The 14413-nt window shown below is 39.3% G+C and overlaps 1 protein-coding gene across 2 annotated transcripts; it reads right to left on the minus strand.

Annotated features, from left to right (window-relative positions):
• Window positions 1–162: 162 nt before the first annotated feature.
• Window positions 163–13117, minus strand: LOC131311899 (protein MEI2-like 4). 2 transcript variants are annotated; one of them, XM_058339526.1, is made up of 15 exons: window positions 12367–13117; window positions 9388–9568; window positions 9162–9207; window positions 7340–7693; window positions 6523–6929; window positions 6268–6426; window positions 6005–6121; window positions 5766–5917; window positions 5337–5434; window positions 4828–5244; window positions 3585–4212; window positions 1596–1680; window positions 1424–1492; window positions 1110–1289; window positions 163–866 (listed from the first exon to the last, which is right to left on the minus strand). In XM_058339526.1, the coding sequence occupies exons 2-15, from the start codon at window positions 9460–9462 to the stop codon at window positions 741–743; spliced, it is 2913 nt and encodes a 970-aa protein (XP_058195509.1). In that variant the 5' UTR covers window positions 9463–9568; window positions 12367–13117; the 3' UTR covers window positions 163–740. The 2 variants fall into 2 exon arrangements, with proteins under 2 accessions (XP_058195509.1, XP_058195510.1); XM_058339527.1 differs by lacking the exon at window positions 7340–7693 and having other exon boundaries at window positions 12367–13109.
• Between the last annotated feature and the right edge of the window lie 1296 nt (window positions 13118–14413).

The following is a 14413-nucleotide window of genomic DNA, read 5'->3' on the forward strand; positions in this document are numbered from 1 at the left end:
TTTTTTGGCTAGTTTTCCTTTCCCTTTTTTTTTTTTTTTTTTTGTGGTGAGGGGCCTTCTTTGGCTAGTTAACCAGACAGACTATTTCATCCTGGGGGGGAAGGGGCACGCAGCTGCAAGTCTTGCAACAGATCTGTACCTCGAAAGAAAAACAACAGTAACTGGATAAAACATTTATTACCATTACCAGGTCTAAACAGTTCATATATACCAGCATTTGGAAGAGAAGGTGACAACCCAATTGCGAAAAAATAGGACCGCCCATCCTCTATCCAAATGCCAAGAATTCGTGCAAGAGTTCATTAGTTCATCACTTCCCAAAATTGTCAAACACTCTGATTTCTCGTCTTGACCCTTTAACAGACAAAAAAAGTAGAGCAAAGCGAAAACACCAGAAATACAAGTAGTGTGGTAGAGAAGCCTCCTTGACAGAGCAGCAAAATTTCTCCGTGTTTCTCAGGAACTCCTGTACATACGTAGTTAGAAACAACATTGGCAAAATCGTCCAAAATTTTGAAGCTCCACTTGTCGCTCCTCTTTCCAACTGGAAATAACCCCCCAAATTAGTATTCATTTGCTCGAGTCGAACTTTCCTTTTCTTCTCGGAGAACCACCCTTTACATGTTAGTAAATACAGGGTGGGGTTAATTTCGGTCTTAGCTGGTTTCACTCATAGAAGGTTAGTGCGCCCATAAAAAGGTAAGCTGCTAAGCCCAGTTTGAACCCTTAGCAGACCCTGATTACAAGTCTCCATCGAAATATTCCTCCCCATTCGACAATGTGCTTTCTTGATGGTTTTCCTCACCGGCCATAGCTCGAGTCTTTCCAGGTCTAGATCGAACATTTACACCCATGGGGAAGGGCACCTGCAGATAGGAAAAGCCAGTTTTAAGTTTTTATTCTTCCTTCAAAAAAAAAAACCAAAAGTTCTTATTCTTCGTTTTACTTGTGCATTTATATACCATATTTCTTGTAATGAGGGATTTTTGAAAGGAAAAAATCCCTCATAAGTGACACGGATTTTTGTCATTTATGGTTAGATTCACCGCCAACTTAGAAGCTTTATAACACTGTTGATAACAATAATATGGAGTAAGTTATGCACACACCTGATCACCTGCATTAGGACCATCGGTGTTGAAGAGGATTGGCCGGCACCTCTTATCCTCATTCATCAAGCTTGAGTTCTGGAAATGGGCGATAAGAGCAGCTTTTCCCTGTATGCGAGCATAAGCAAGTGATGCCACTTTTTCACTGTTAAACTTTTCCCATTTCTTCCCATTAAATGCCTGTAAAAATAAGTATTCTTTTGTCTCAGCTTTAGGCATACACAACAAGCTATAGTGACTACCAGAAAATATTTACTACAGCTACACAAAAGGGAGAAAGAATGGCATCTTCTTACAGCATGGATGAAACAAACCTGATAGAATGGGATAATCAAGGAAGGATCAATCATGTTGATGAATGCGTAACCCACATTGCACTTGTTCTGCAGAAAAAAAAGGGAAAGGAAAATAAATTTCCCTTGCATGGGTGCCAAAATTCCTCGGTTATATCAAAATACTTCTTTCTCTGAATGAAAATTCACTTGCCTTAAAATCGATGGGTAGATAAACGAAATCATATGTTCCCCGATGGCCTTCATCAATTGCAGCTAAAAGCATCTTCGAAGTATACCTATGATTGAAACCATGTCAACATAAAACCAATTAGTTCCCAGTAGAGAAAGTAAGGGGAACAAAAGAAAAAGAACATCCAATGCATATGAAAAGATTTCTTTAAGTTCAAACAACATAAAAAAAAAAAAATTGCAAGACATATATACTAAACAATAAGCCAAGAGACCAAGAATTAACTTGAAGTAAGTGTTCAAGAATCAACAATTCAGTAAGCCAATGGCCACCCAGATAGTTCTGTGGATGAAGAGGTGGGCCCTTGCTTGATGATGTGTCAATTCTTGACCACTTTCTTTGGTTTAATTCTTGGTTTGTAAACGTATTCAATGCTAAAAATAGTCCAACAAGAACAAAATTTAAAGCTTCCAATATGTTTTTTTATTGCTCAGCGAAAGTTAGTATCGTTAGAATAGTAGAGGAGTTGAACTCCTAACCTCCTTACTCCTAGCACCCAAGTTCTCTTGATGCCGTCGGGCCGAAGGCCACTCGGCAAAGCTTCCACTACGTTATAAGGCAATAGATGATTAACATTGGAGTAGTTTTCCTACGGGCCTTGCTCTTCCACCGTCATGTTAGTATCGTTAGAATAGTAGAGAAGTTGAACTCCTAACCTCCTTACTCCTAGCACCCAAGTTCCCCTGATGCCGTCGGGCCAAAGGCCACTCGGCAAAGCTTCCACCACGTTATAAGGCGATAGATGGTTAACATTGGAGTAGTTTTCCTACGGGCCTTGCCCTTCCACCATCAAATACTGGCTTTATGTGCCCAGACCCATATCCCATAATCCATTTTCTCTTCGTAGAATTTCTTTTAACTATTCATGGCAAATAAGCAATATTGCAAGGTGCAAACATACGGATAAAAGTATTAATTTTATAAACTACTTAACACAATACTCAATTTTGTTATGGGATCCGGATTCTTTTGGGGAATCTGCCTAGCAAAAATTACTTGTTTTTCGAGCCCTAATGCAACTCTAAACCAGCTGAGGGGTATTTAAATCACAGCTAGTGAACTACTTCATAGGAGTAAGCGGCAAACTAATGAAACCGACAAACCATAGCCCAGGTGACTCACAGCCTCCCTCTCGCCCAAATGAAATGGGATGAAAGAAAATTTAAAGCTTCCACTACGTTTTTTTTTGCTCGGCGAAAGTTAGTATTGTTAGAATAGTTAGATTAGCACCTTAGAGGAGTTGAACTCCTAACCTCATTACTCCTAGCACCCAAGTGCACCCCCTGACGACTGACGCCATCGGGCCAAAGATCACTTGGCAAAGCTTCCACTACGTTATAAGGCAATAGATGGTTATCATTGGAGTAGTTTTCCAAGATAGTACAGCCCTTCATGTTCCTAATACAGAGTATAGACTTAAAAATGAAAGCACAAACCTGCTTAATGGTAACTACTTGACAAAGGATGTGAATAATCAACTCATGTACCATGGTCTACAGGTGTAAGCAAGCAAGAAACAGGGTAACTAGGTTCAAGCATCTAGTTTGAAACTCGTACGCGGTATGATATGTCATTGCATGATTAGCTAGTTGTCTGTTGTGCCTTAGGGGACACCTAAGGGGCTTAAGGTCGAATTGCCAAATAAAAAGACCCAACTTTGAGCCTCCTAAAGTTACCTACGAAAAGAATGTTGTTTCATAAGCAAATTGCCACGTTGTATATAACATGGCATGCTTAGTAGAGGTCTAGGTAGTGTAGGATTCTAGTTCTGCAGCTTCTGCCTTTATGTGGGGCATGGTATTAATCGTGGTCAAGTTGTAGTTTAATTTGCAGCAAGATTATGACTATTACATTTTGGGGTGGAAGGTGTAACTATTTTCAAAGATAAAATGACGCTAGAAACGACTAACAGAAGAAAAAAGAACACATGGTTAGAAAACTAAAACATACTTGTTAGGGATATTCTTTATCATAAGTGTTGTCCGGTTGTCTTGACCTCGCCCTATGCGTTCAATGTCCAGATCAAACAGTTTCTTGCTGTCAGCTTGATTGGAACTGCCTTCATTTCTACGACTTCTAGCCCATTCATTGGGAGATTCAAATGGACTCGTCACAGGACTCATTTGGCCTCTCCCAGGAAACATTAGATGAGGGGAGTGCAATCCAACATTTTTGGACGGAATAGACAGGTCGATGCAGTTTCCACCGACATGAGGAAACATGTTTTGGGAAACAAAATCCAAATGATGCGGCGAGTTGGAAATTCTCATGTTCCCAAGAGAACCTGGATGAAAGCTGGTTTCATTGGGGGATTTTCCAGAATAATTGTGTCGTCTGTCCCAGAGAGAAGGATTCACAGATGGTGCTGACCCCACATGGATGTTATTTGTGGGTAATAGCGGGTTCAACATATGAGATGGTGTTCTGGGAATTGCATTAGGGGGATGAGCAGTACAAGCGGCGTTGACAAAAGTTGGTGAGTTTGGCCACATCATGCCTTGAGGCTGAGGGTGATGCGCATTACTCCACATGTAATGATGTCCAGGAGAACAGCTCCCATTCCCAGAAGAAACAAATACTGAAACAAAAAAAATACCGTCAAAATTAGAATGTGCTTTCATAATAATCTCTTCCTAATAGGAGTATTTTTTATCTTGTAGATTACAGTTGAAGTATGGTAAGAAGCCCGGACAAATCTAATGGCCTGAAGTATCCAAGTTCGACACGAGTCACGCATGACACGACATGCTCTAGTCATGGGTCGGACATGCCTAAATAACTGTTTGATTTTCTTATTCTATTATTTCTGTGGCAAATGCTGGGGACACGATGGGGACACTTCAAGGACGCATATGGCTCAGAGCTAAAATTATCATGGACAGTTAGTTCATGAGTACTTAGTAATTGTCAAACTATATCTTCATATTACTATTCTATAGAAAATGATTTTAACTTGTAAATGAAATCATCTATATCTATAATACAGATCTACTTTTGTTTCAATGAATCCCCCATTGTGTCTGTGTCCTAATTTTTTGAGCAATAAAGTGTTGGTGTCGTTTTATGTCCGCGTCCCACTCCTGTATCTGAGCTCTTAGATGGTCTGACATGGCTTCACCAGCCACCGAAGCAGCTGAAACAAATGTAGAAAATAAAGTAAAAACAAAGGTACCTTATTGTCCATAGCACTTACCAGCATCGCTCAGTTCAAGTGGATGACCGTTTGAGCTTACTCTACAAAACTGGCGGTTCTCAATTCTTTCGGATGGCCTGACACTAATATTTGCAGAAATACCCGGAGAGTTGTAGGGAGCACCATTGGTTAAAACATCATGATACTCTGGAAGTGAGTGCGGATGAAAATTCGGAGAAATCTGGAATTCAATTTTCGGCTGGCCCTGTGAATGGCTAGCTTCAGGGAGACTGGACTGATTGCCAAGTGATTCAACTCTCACCAGAGAGGGTAAACTGTTGGGAACACTAGATGAGATCCCGTGATGGAACATGTTACCAACCAATGGACTAATAGGGGCTTGGAATGCAGAATATACTCCTGGAATAGTTCCATTATCCATGCCAGGAGATGTGATTCCCCGATGTGAAACTCGTCCTGGAAACAATTAAAGTGAGACCACCACAATGTATTGCCTTCTTTCGAATCAAAATGTAACGACCAACATATGCCACTGGATATAACCATACCAGGAAACCCTGTTGTAGAGTTAATGGGAGAGAGACTTTGTCGGAGATATGGAGCAGATTCATCTTGCGCCATTTCTGGAGGAAATGGTGATGTCAAACTGTGAAGAAACAAAAGAAAAACAAAGGTTTGCCAAGGAGTGAGAAAGATACGCGCTAGTTACAGGTCTTCAGCTATTCAAATATGAAAATATAGAAGACGTGATATATACAAAGAGTTTAAAAGGGGCACTAAAAGGACAATCATGGAAATCACTATCTTTCTATTTGTATGTGAGTGCAGTAAATGCAAGCTCCCTTTAAAATTTGGAACTCCGAAGTCCCAAGAGGGACTAACATGGTGAAATGGTTGGAGTAAAATGTAAATAAAAAAGAGGAAGAAGAGTGAGATCAAGATCAAAAAATGAATCATCGAGGTTTGTGGGACAATACCACCGTCTAGCACCCCCAGGACGGCTAGCTTCAAGCTTAATCTGCTTTCCTGAAATGACACTCCTGTTCAATGCATGAAGAGCAGACTCTGCAGCCCTAACATCATAATACTCTATAAACTTGCAATCACTTCTGCGTGGGGTCTCCCGGATCTGCAGTTTAGAGACAAAGGAATGGCATATAACTGACACACTAGTTGATTTCAAGTCCAATGAAGAAAAATTAGGAAAGAATCTAACCTCCTTAATTTCACCGTAGACGCCAAAAATTTGGCAGAGTTCCTCATTTGAAACAGAGGAATCAAGGTCAAAAAGCGCAAGAGTGCCTTCGTTAATATCTTTCTCTGATGCATTGTCCTGACAAAGGATAACCTGCGAGGTGAGAAGACAATATGTGCCGCAAGGGATATATGAAGGGAGATCTACCGGCTAAATTAACATACAGTAGTCAAGACAAAATTGTTAGGAATAAAGCAAATTAGTACAAACGGGGACTAAGGTACCTTTGGAATTGAGAAGTATAGGTCAAGCTCCCTACATCTTAAGAGTTTGTTTTGAAGCCCTCTCAGAGCATTTCGAGCTGCTCTTACATCATAGTATGAGACCATAATGAAGCCCCTCTGCTTGCATGCTGTATAAAGAGTGTGGATGTCTCCAAATTGCTGAATTCAAGCCAAACAGGGTCAAAATTGAAAGAACAAGATGTTTGCATACATGATAATTTTGAATATCAAAAGGAAGGGAAGAAAATAGCACACTTCAAAAAGGGCCCGCAACTCAGAATCTTCAACATTGCTATTTATGTTTTGCACATAAAGTGTTCGAGATGGACGTTCCACACAAGAGTATTTCCCAGCAATAGAACCCCCTTGCCGACTATCTTCAGAATCTCTTTGACCTTGAGGAAAGCCATCTTCTCCTAACTCCAGTCCTCCAACACTGCTGAAAAGGTCTAGATCCTCAATGTCTTCTCCAGTGTTGGTTTGGGGCACGTGGTCAAGGCCATCAGTCACCCCAGAGAGCAAGTCGTCATCGTTAGGGAGGAGATTGCCAATAGTTTGTGCTTCAATCTCCGCAAGGGATTCAAAAGGTTCATCTTCCTTGTAGTGGGAGGCATCGGCACCAAAAGAATGGCCATATAAAGCATCACTTGATGATACCCTTACTGCACCACAAAAACTCATATCACACATAAAGAACAGATTGCATCAATGAATCAGCAACTGAATCTAGCCTACGGTCCTTTTTGTTTGACTGGACTAATAGTGAAGTGATACATAACCCGATAGTACTACTATGGGATTAATAATGCCACACCCTCCAACGTATTTTATATGCCATGTTTCATAGGATATGATATTGGATTTCTAGTTCAATCCAATGCTTTTGCTACAGACAGCCTAATGGCGCCTAAGTAAAATAAGCAGCTATGAACTGATTCCAGATATTGATTAAACCATTAGACGGGTTTGAACATTTCGAGTCTGTAAGCTAAAACCAGTGAGGAGGCACTTCCAAATAAATAGACATTCATTGGCTGTGAGGTTTCTTCTTGTTTGGAGGTGGGGACCTTACATTTTCTGCTAAATAGTTCTGATAATGAGCTTGAGAAGAGACCATTCTCATACTGAGCACCTCTGACATGAATACCATCACCGTCCATAGAATAAAAGGATGGCTCCATATTCGAATTTGATCTTGTTCCTGGATTATGGTCAATGAGTCCCTGCGAGGAATGGGTGGCTGCTCTCTCTGCTCCCACTGCATGCTTCTCCAAGCTAAAATTAGCTTTCTGGTTTCGGATTAGGTAGGGAGAGGGAGGTCTGAAAGAATTTGGAATCTGATATTCCACTGACATCCGTTTCTCCAAGGGTGATGAAGCAACTGAATCTCTGCCTTCTGTTCCTAGTACACCCTCCATTCTTACACCTGAATAAAGGCAGCATGCCCATAGCATAACATCACTACGAGCCACGGTTCAAAGAGTCTACAGGGCAAATCAACAAAAACACCATTGAATACATGAATTGGGCAGAACCACAGAAACAATTGTAGGACTCCGCTTGTTTAGCCCTTTTTAATGCGGAATTTGATGAGAGTCCACTTGGAATCCCTCCATTTGTTTGGCAGTCCCATATTGTACCATGACACATACAAATTATGTAGTCTTTTTTATGAAATCAGACTACCTGAACCTCATCAAATAGAAGTCCAACAGGTTGTATCTAGACAGCATTTTTTGATGAGTAATATCTTGACAAGAAGCATAATAAGATTCTTCACTTTTAACAGGGACATCAATGACATTGAACTTCATTTAATAAACCCAGATATTGTGAATCAGCTGATAAATCAAAGCAGTCCCCCCAACTTCCACTATGGGGGGCGTTTTTAGAATTCTCAGAATCTCAAATATTTTTTTTTTGAACAGCATCAGAATCTCAATTTCTGATAACATCATAACACTTGTTTGTTTAGTTGCAGGAATATATCTGATCAGACTGGGAAACATGCATATTTAAAGGACCCCTCAGCGCCAATGGGCTCTAGCCCAGTTGGCATCTCCTGGTCCTCCCCATGTGGGAGGCCAGGGTTTGAGCCCCATCGTGGGCGTTTGGGATTCAAGGCTAAGGATAGCCTCTGAAACTCACTGTAGACTAACCTACTAACTCCCCACTAACCCCCGTTGATGTATATAATATTGGCACACAAAAAAAGAGGACACCTAAGCATTAGGAAAAACTGGGGGGCTAAAAGGTAAAACATGATTATAGACTGTGGCTATGCCATATCACCTTCAAATAAAAAACAAAATGGATGCATCTTTGACTCCATGGTTTAAGTTGGGTTCTATGAGATATACCAGCATTCCCAAAAACAATATAAGACAACACTTAGAGCCTCATGCAAAGAATGCTCTGCCAAAGCACACAGACACTCCATTTGTCGTCGTTTCTCAATGCATGCAATTTCAAGTTGCCATCTACTTCTGCTTTAACTCATTAAGTAGGGTTGATAACTGCTTCAAGTAATATTCCCCCACAGAGGGATGTTCAATTTGATTTCATTGAAGCCAATCTTTTTACATGAATCATCATTAATCAACAAAAAAGACTTTGCTGATAAAACATCTATAATAGTGAAATAAATGAAGAAAAACCAAGATTATTTTGCCATAGAAAAGTACTTTATTGTGTTAGTCATAAACATCAAGGAATTAGAAGGATTATGGATGGTAAACTTATGTATGCACCCTTAGCTTCCAAGGGGAGGTCTGGGGTTAGAGTCTATGGAGAAACCTCGAACCCACTCTGGTTGTTAACCCATTAATTACCCTCTAACTACGATAGGTCTATGAGACCTGCATTCGATAAATCACAGATGTAGTACTACTCACCGTTTTGAGCAGCTGCAGTTTCTGCCTTCTGAAACCCAACTTGTCTCTGCCAAGTGTAGAAACAGTAAGGATAAATGAGAAATGGATTGAAGATAGCTAAAACTATGAATATGTCCACAACATTTAGAAAGGAAAGATCACATTACTTGAGTTATTAACTAGAAATTTCCATTAAACAAACTGCACAATAAAAACAGAATCTGATCAAGGGACAGGCAATCACTACCTCATTAGGTAAACACAATTCGTCTGAGAAAAAAGATGACGATGGCAAACCATTTTCCACAATTTCTGATGGCATGGTAAACTCAGACACAAAAAGCAAACAGAACTGGAAGCTGTTCCTTGACTCGATTTCCCCACCGAATCAACACAATAGGACAGTTCCCAGTTTCCTCGAAAAAGATCTGCATAGAGCATAGATTTAATGGCACATTATCTAAACGGGACCGGAAAATTAGCAGCCAAACCCCTAGAAACAATAAGTCAATACATAAGAAATACTACAAATTTTTTATACCACCCAAATAGAAGTAAGACATATATGTGGACTAACAAACTTAAGCATCTTCATCACATTTTGGTGGAGCGGAGCAGTAAATGAGCACAACAAAAGAAGCGATCAGAACCAAACTTCTCACGAATAACTTTCGAGTTTCAACAAATATTGAATATAGGACCAAATCTGGATAGAAATTTTCAGTAAATTTCTGAGTCTGATAAGAAGGCAGCTCTCCACAAAATGTACGCAGAAATAGATGCATTCAACACCCTAAATTCAAATAAGCAGCTGAATTGAACTAAACATTCCAACATTATAATGTATGACAATAAGCCATCTCTCCACGAACCGTTTGCAGAAATAGATGCATTTGACTACTTAAAAAACAAATACGCAGTTAAATTGAACTAAAAATTCCAACTTCATAGCATATGAGAAGCTGAATTTCTTGAAAACTATAACATCTACCGAAACATACAATCTTCCAAGAACTTTTCGAATTTTGTATGCATAAAGGTTGCAAATGGGAGGGAAAACTGAAATCCCATGCTGCCAAACAAGGAAAGATCAACTAGCTCGAACTCAAAATCACGCAGAAAAGCCCCAAATTCAACAGCAAATCGCACAGCATATATTATCACAATGGATACACATCAAAGACAAATCATCAGAAGGATCGAAGTCTAAGAGCATCCACATTGTAATAAGCAAATTGGTATGGATAAGCAAACTTAACAACAATGCTAAAAAAACACCTCACATTGTAATAAGCAAAGTTACAAGTCTTTTAGCAAATAATCAAATTCCATCCATTCCATAACCAAACTTAATAACTTTTACCAATAACCAAAACTCAATAATCAAACCCAATAACCAAACTCAAAACTAAAAAACACCCCAAATTAGAATGGTGTGGTCGGGTGCGTGATTAAAACTCGTTTGCAATTGGACATAGGTGCATTGCGTATTGTGGGGGTTTTTTTTTATAGGGATGCAAAAATAACCAATGTGAAAGTAAAGTTTGATTATGAACTAAATGGATAATCAAATGCTGACGTGGCACATTTTGGTTATTGAATTTGATTATTCCCATTGCGGATGCTCTAATTAGTGTGCCCAAACAGAAAATTCAACCAAAAAAAAAGGGGAAGCTAAAATCAAAACTTTCAATTTGGTACGGACAAGAGCAATAAATGAGCACAACAAAAAGAACACTCAAAACTCGATAGATACTTTCAACAAAATTTCAAGGTAATCGATTTTCACTCCCCTTTTTTATTACCACACTCCCTTTTTGTCCTCTTGTGATGTGAATTGACAAAATTAACCTTTAATATGTATACTCTTTCACACTTGGAAGGACAATATTGTAAATTCACATCACAAAAAGACAAAAAAATGGAGTGTGGTTATAAAAAAGGGGAGTGTGAAAATCACTATCAATTCTGATAATAAGCCAACTCTCCACAAAATGTTCACAAAAACAGAAGTATTTGACAACCTAAATCAAATAAGCAGTTGAATTGAATTATTGAAATAAAAATTCTAACTTTAAAACGTATGAGAAAGCGAGTTACCTGAAAAACTAGAACGTCTACAAACACATATAATCTTCTAAGAACTTTTCCACTTTTGTTTGCATTACCGAAAACTCAAATCCCACAACGCCGAAATAAGTAAAGATCAACTAGCTCGAACACGAAATCACGCAGAAGAACCCCAAATTCAACACAAACTGGTACAAACTTTCAATTCTCCGCATGAACACAACAAAAAAGGAGTAATTTGCGATCAATCAAAACTTTCAATTCTCCGTGTGAATTTGGACGGATATTTTCAGCAAAATTTTGAATTCTGATAATAAGTCAGAGCCCTGATAAAGGAAAGATCAGCTAGATCGAACTCAAAATCATGAACAAAGGCTCCAAATCGAACAGAAACTTTCACAGCATGCATTAACAAAACGGATAGAAATCACCACTTTGAACGTCAAAGGCAACTTTAGACATAAACTTTCAGCAAAATGTCCGACTCCGATAAAAAAAGGCAGCTCTCCGCGAAATGTTCGCAGAATCGCTGCGTTTGACAGCTTTAAAATCAAAAGAACCAGAGGAATTGAAGTAAGATATCTAACTTTCAACGGAGGAGCTATCCACGTGTAATAACTTTTCTATTTTTGTTTGCATAAAGGCTTCAAATGACAAGGAAAACCCAAATCCTACAGCTTGAACTCAAAATCACGCAGAAAAGCCCCAAATTCAACACAAACTTGCACAGCATACAGCATCAACATGGACAAAAATCCCAACTTATCAAAGGATCGAAGCCTAAAATAGTTCCCAAACACAAAATTCAACCTAAAAGAAGAGGGGAAAAAAAGGGGGGGGAGGGGGGGAAGAAAACAAAGAACACGCACCTTGAACAGCATACATTATCAAAATGGACAAAAATCCTAACTTTATATTTTTTGGTGAGTGAAATTTTATTAAGCACCAAGAAAACTCAAAACAACACACGGAGCTTAACCCTAGAAACCAACAGACAACTCCATGGCGAGGGCCACCACAATACAGCAAAAATAAAAATAACAAAAAATACCATCTTTGAACAGCAAAGACAACTGATCAAACGATCCAAGCCTCATATAGCTCCCAAACACAAAATTCACCCAAAAGAGAAAAGGGAGAAATTAAAAAGACGCACCTTGAGAAAATTATGAATTTGGACGCCGTCTCAGGTAATACTCAGAGCTCAGAGAGGACAATTCTGGAAATAGATTTGGAAAAAAAAAAACAGAGAGAGAGAGAGAGAGAGAGAGAGAGAGAGAGAGAAAGAGAGAGAGAATAGGGACAGGGGGCGAAGAATTCGAAACAAAGAGAAGGCAAGGAAGGTTAAGGAAAAAAATTAGAGAGAGAGATTAAGAGAAAGTCGAATTGATTGCGGCAAACGGAAAGGGAGATTAACGAGTAAGAGATCTGATAAAGGAATCTGTGCCGTGCAAAAGACCTCCAAATTCCAAAAACTTGATTCCTTCTCTCGCTTTCTTTCTCTCTCTTTCTCTCTATCTCTCTTCCCCTGCATTGCACGTTAACCAAATGTATGATTCCTTCTCCCGGTTGAAATTTTTTCCCAATTCTTTACCCGGAAGAAGAAATTCTCTCTCTCTCTCTCTATAAATGACCGCCTCTCAGGTATTCATGGAGTTTTGCCGGAGAGCTGAGGGGCTCCCGGCGAGATTCCGATCCCCGGTGGATTTTCAGAGAGGGAGAGGAGGAGATCGTCCAGGGTTTTTGGAGAGAGAGATAGAGAGGAGAGAGAATATTGTGAAGAGGACGAGAAAGGACCAGACCAGAGGCGTTCCTACAACAAACCCGAGATCTCCGATGAGTGTTGGATCATGAGAGAGAAACAAGTCATGAGAGAGAGAGAGAGAGAGAGAGAGAGACGGGGGAGATGGTCGCCGTTATGTTATTAACGGCGTTTACTACCTAAATATTTTGTGCCCGCTTGTGCGGTCAAAAAACAGTTCGTTTGCACATATGGCATGATTTTTACGATGGTACTTTGAAGGAGGGTAAGAGGGTAATTCCACATACCAACTCACCTAGATAATTGCTGATTAGGGAGAGGCATAATGAACTATTTAAATACACACACAATGAGTACTGTTAGCAGTACCGACGAGATGTGTAGGAAAAACGTACCGATCGAATTTCCAGGAGTTTTGGTTTTTATTTATATTCTTTTTAACTTAGTTGCCCACACCAACTTACGCATAGTTTCGACTAATCTTGAGAACCAAGCTACTTGAACTTATGTTTGAATTTGTTCATTATTACTCTCTCTGTTCCAAAATGTTTGTCCAGTCCGTAAAACGATAACTTAAAAATAACACAAGATTTTTAATAAAAATTCAATAACAATTTACTAGTGATCAATGAGTTCTTTTAATTTAAAAAAGTTTGAACTTTTTCTTGAAGAATATGTATTATTTTCAAGTTATTATTTTGCGAACTGGACAAACATTTCGGAACAGATGTAGTAGTTGCATAAATAAATCAAGTTTGAATATTTTTCAAAAACCCATAGTATTTAAACTATGCTCGAACAAGCTAGTACTTGGCTCGTTCTGCTTACCATGGGTAGAAAATCCAAAATATTCCAAATCAGCTTGTTTGAGGTTGGATTGGCTATTTGAAATTTCATTAGATTTTATTTAGTTTGGTGTCTTGCACCAAAATGTCATCAACCCACATTCTTAAGTTTTGGCTCAAATATCATTATCATTATTCAGAAACAATCAATGGACGTTAATTGAGAGCCAAAAGTAGTGATAAAATTGTTAATCAAAATAAAAACGAGCCGCGGTTCACCGATTGATTCTTCATCCGTACAATTTTCCGTCCGGGACACGGTTTTCAATTTCCAAGAAACATGAGTAACGAATCGGCACCATCAGAATTCTTGTGAAACCGAAACGAGCTGAACTGTGTTCACCTCTAATACTAACACCGTAACATGATACTCCAGGAGCAGTGAATTAAGTTAACCTTGGTTTCGTAAATGGACGGAAATAGGGTCAGGGGCGTTTGGTGTGAAATTTATTAGTGGCCCCCCCTTGGGATGCGTGGTGTGTGTGAATTTGCAAGCAAAGCTTTCAAAGGTAAATGTGATTTTCGGCAGGGGTATGATCTGGTGCCACCGAATTAACGGACCACACTGTTTTTTGTTTACTAATCCGGCCACGTGG

Source organism: Rhododendron vialii, chromosome 12a, assembly GCF_030253575.1.
Source record: "Rhododendron vialii isolate Sample 1 chromosome 12a, ASM3025357v1".
Taxonomy (NCBI): domain Eukaryota; kingdom Viridiplantae; phylum Streptophyta; class Magnoliopsida; order Ericales; family Ericaceae; genus Rhododendron; species Rhododendron vialii.

Bases quoted from the DNA above. Each gene is read 5' to 3' on its own strand.
- LOC131311899 (XM_058339526.1), bottom strand. From the start codon at position 9,462: ATGCCATCAGAAATTGTGGAAAATGGTTTGCCATCGTCATCTTTTTTC. The intron at 7,694-9,161 runs GTGAGTAGTACT...GCCTTTATTCAG, and splicing joins AACTGCAGCTGCTCAAAACG to GTGTAAGAATGGAGGGTGTA. The intron at 4,213-4,827 runs GTAAGTGCTATG...TTTTTGTTTCAG, and splicing joins ACTTGAACTGAGCGATGCTG to TATTTGTTTCTTCTGGGAAT.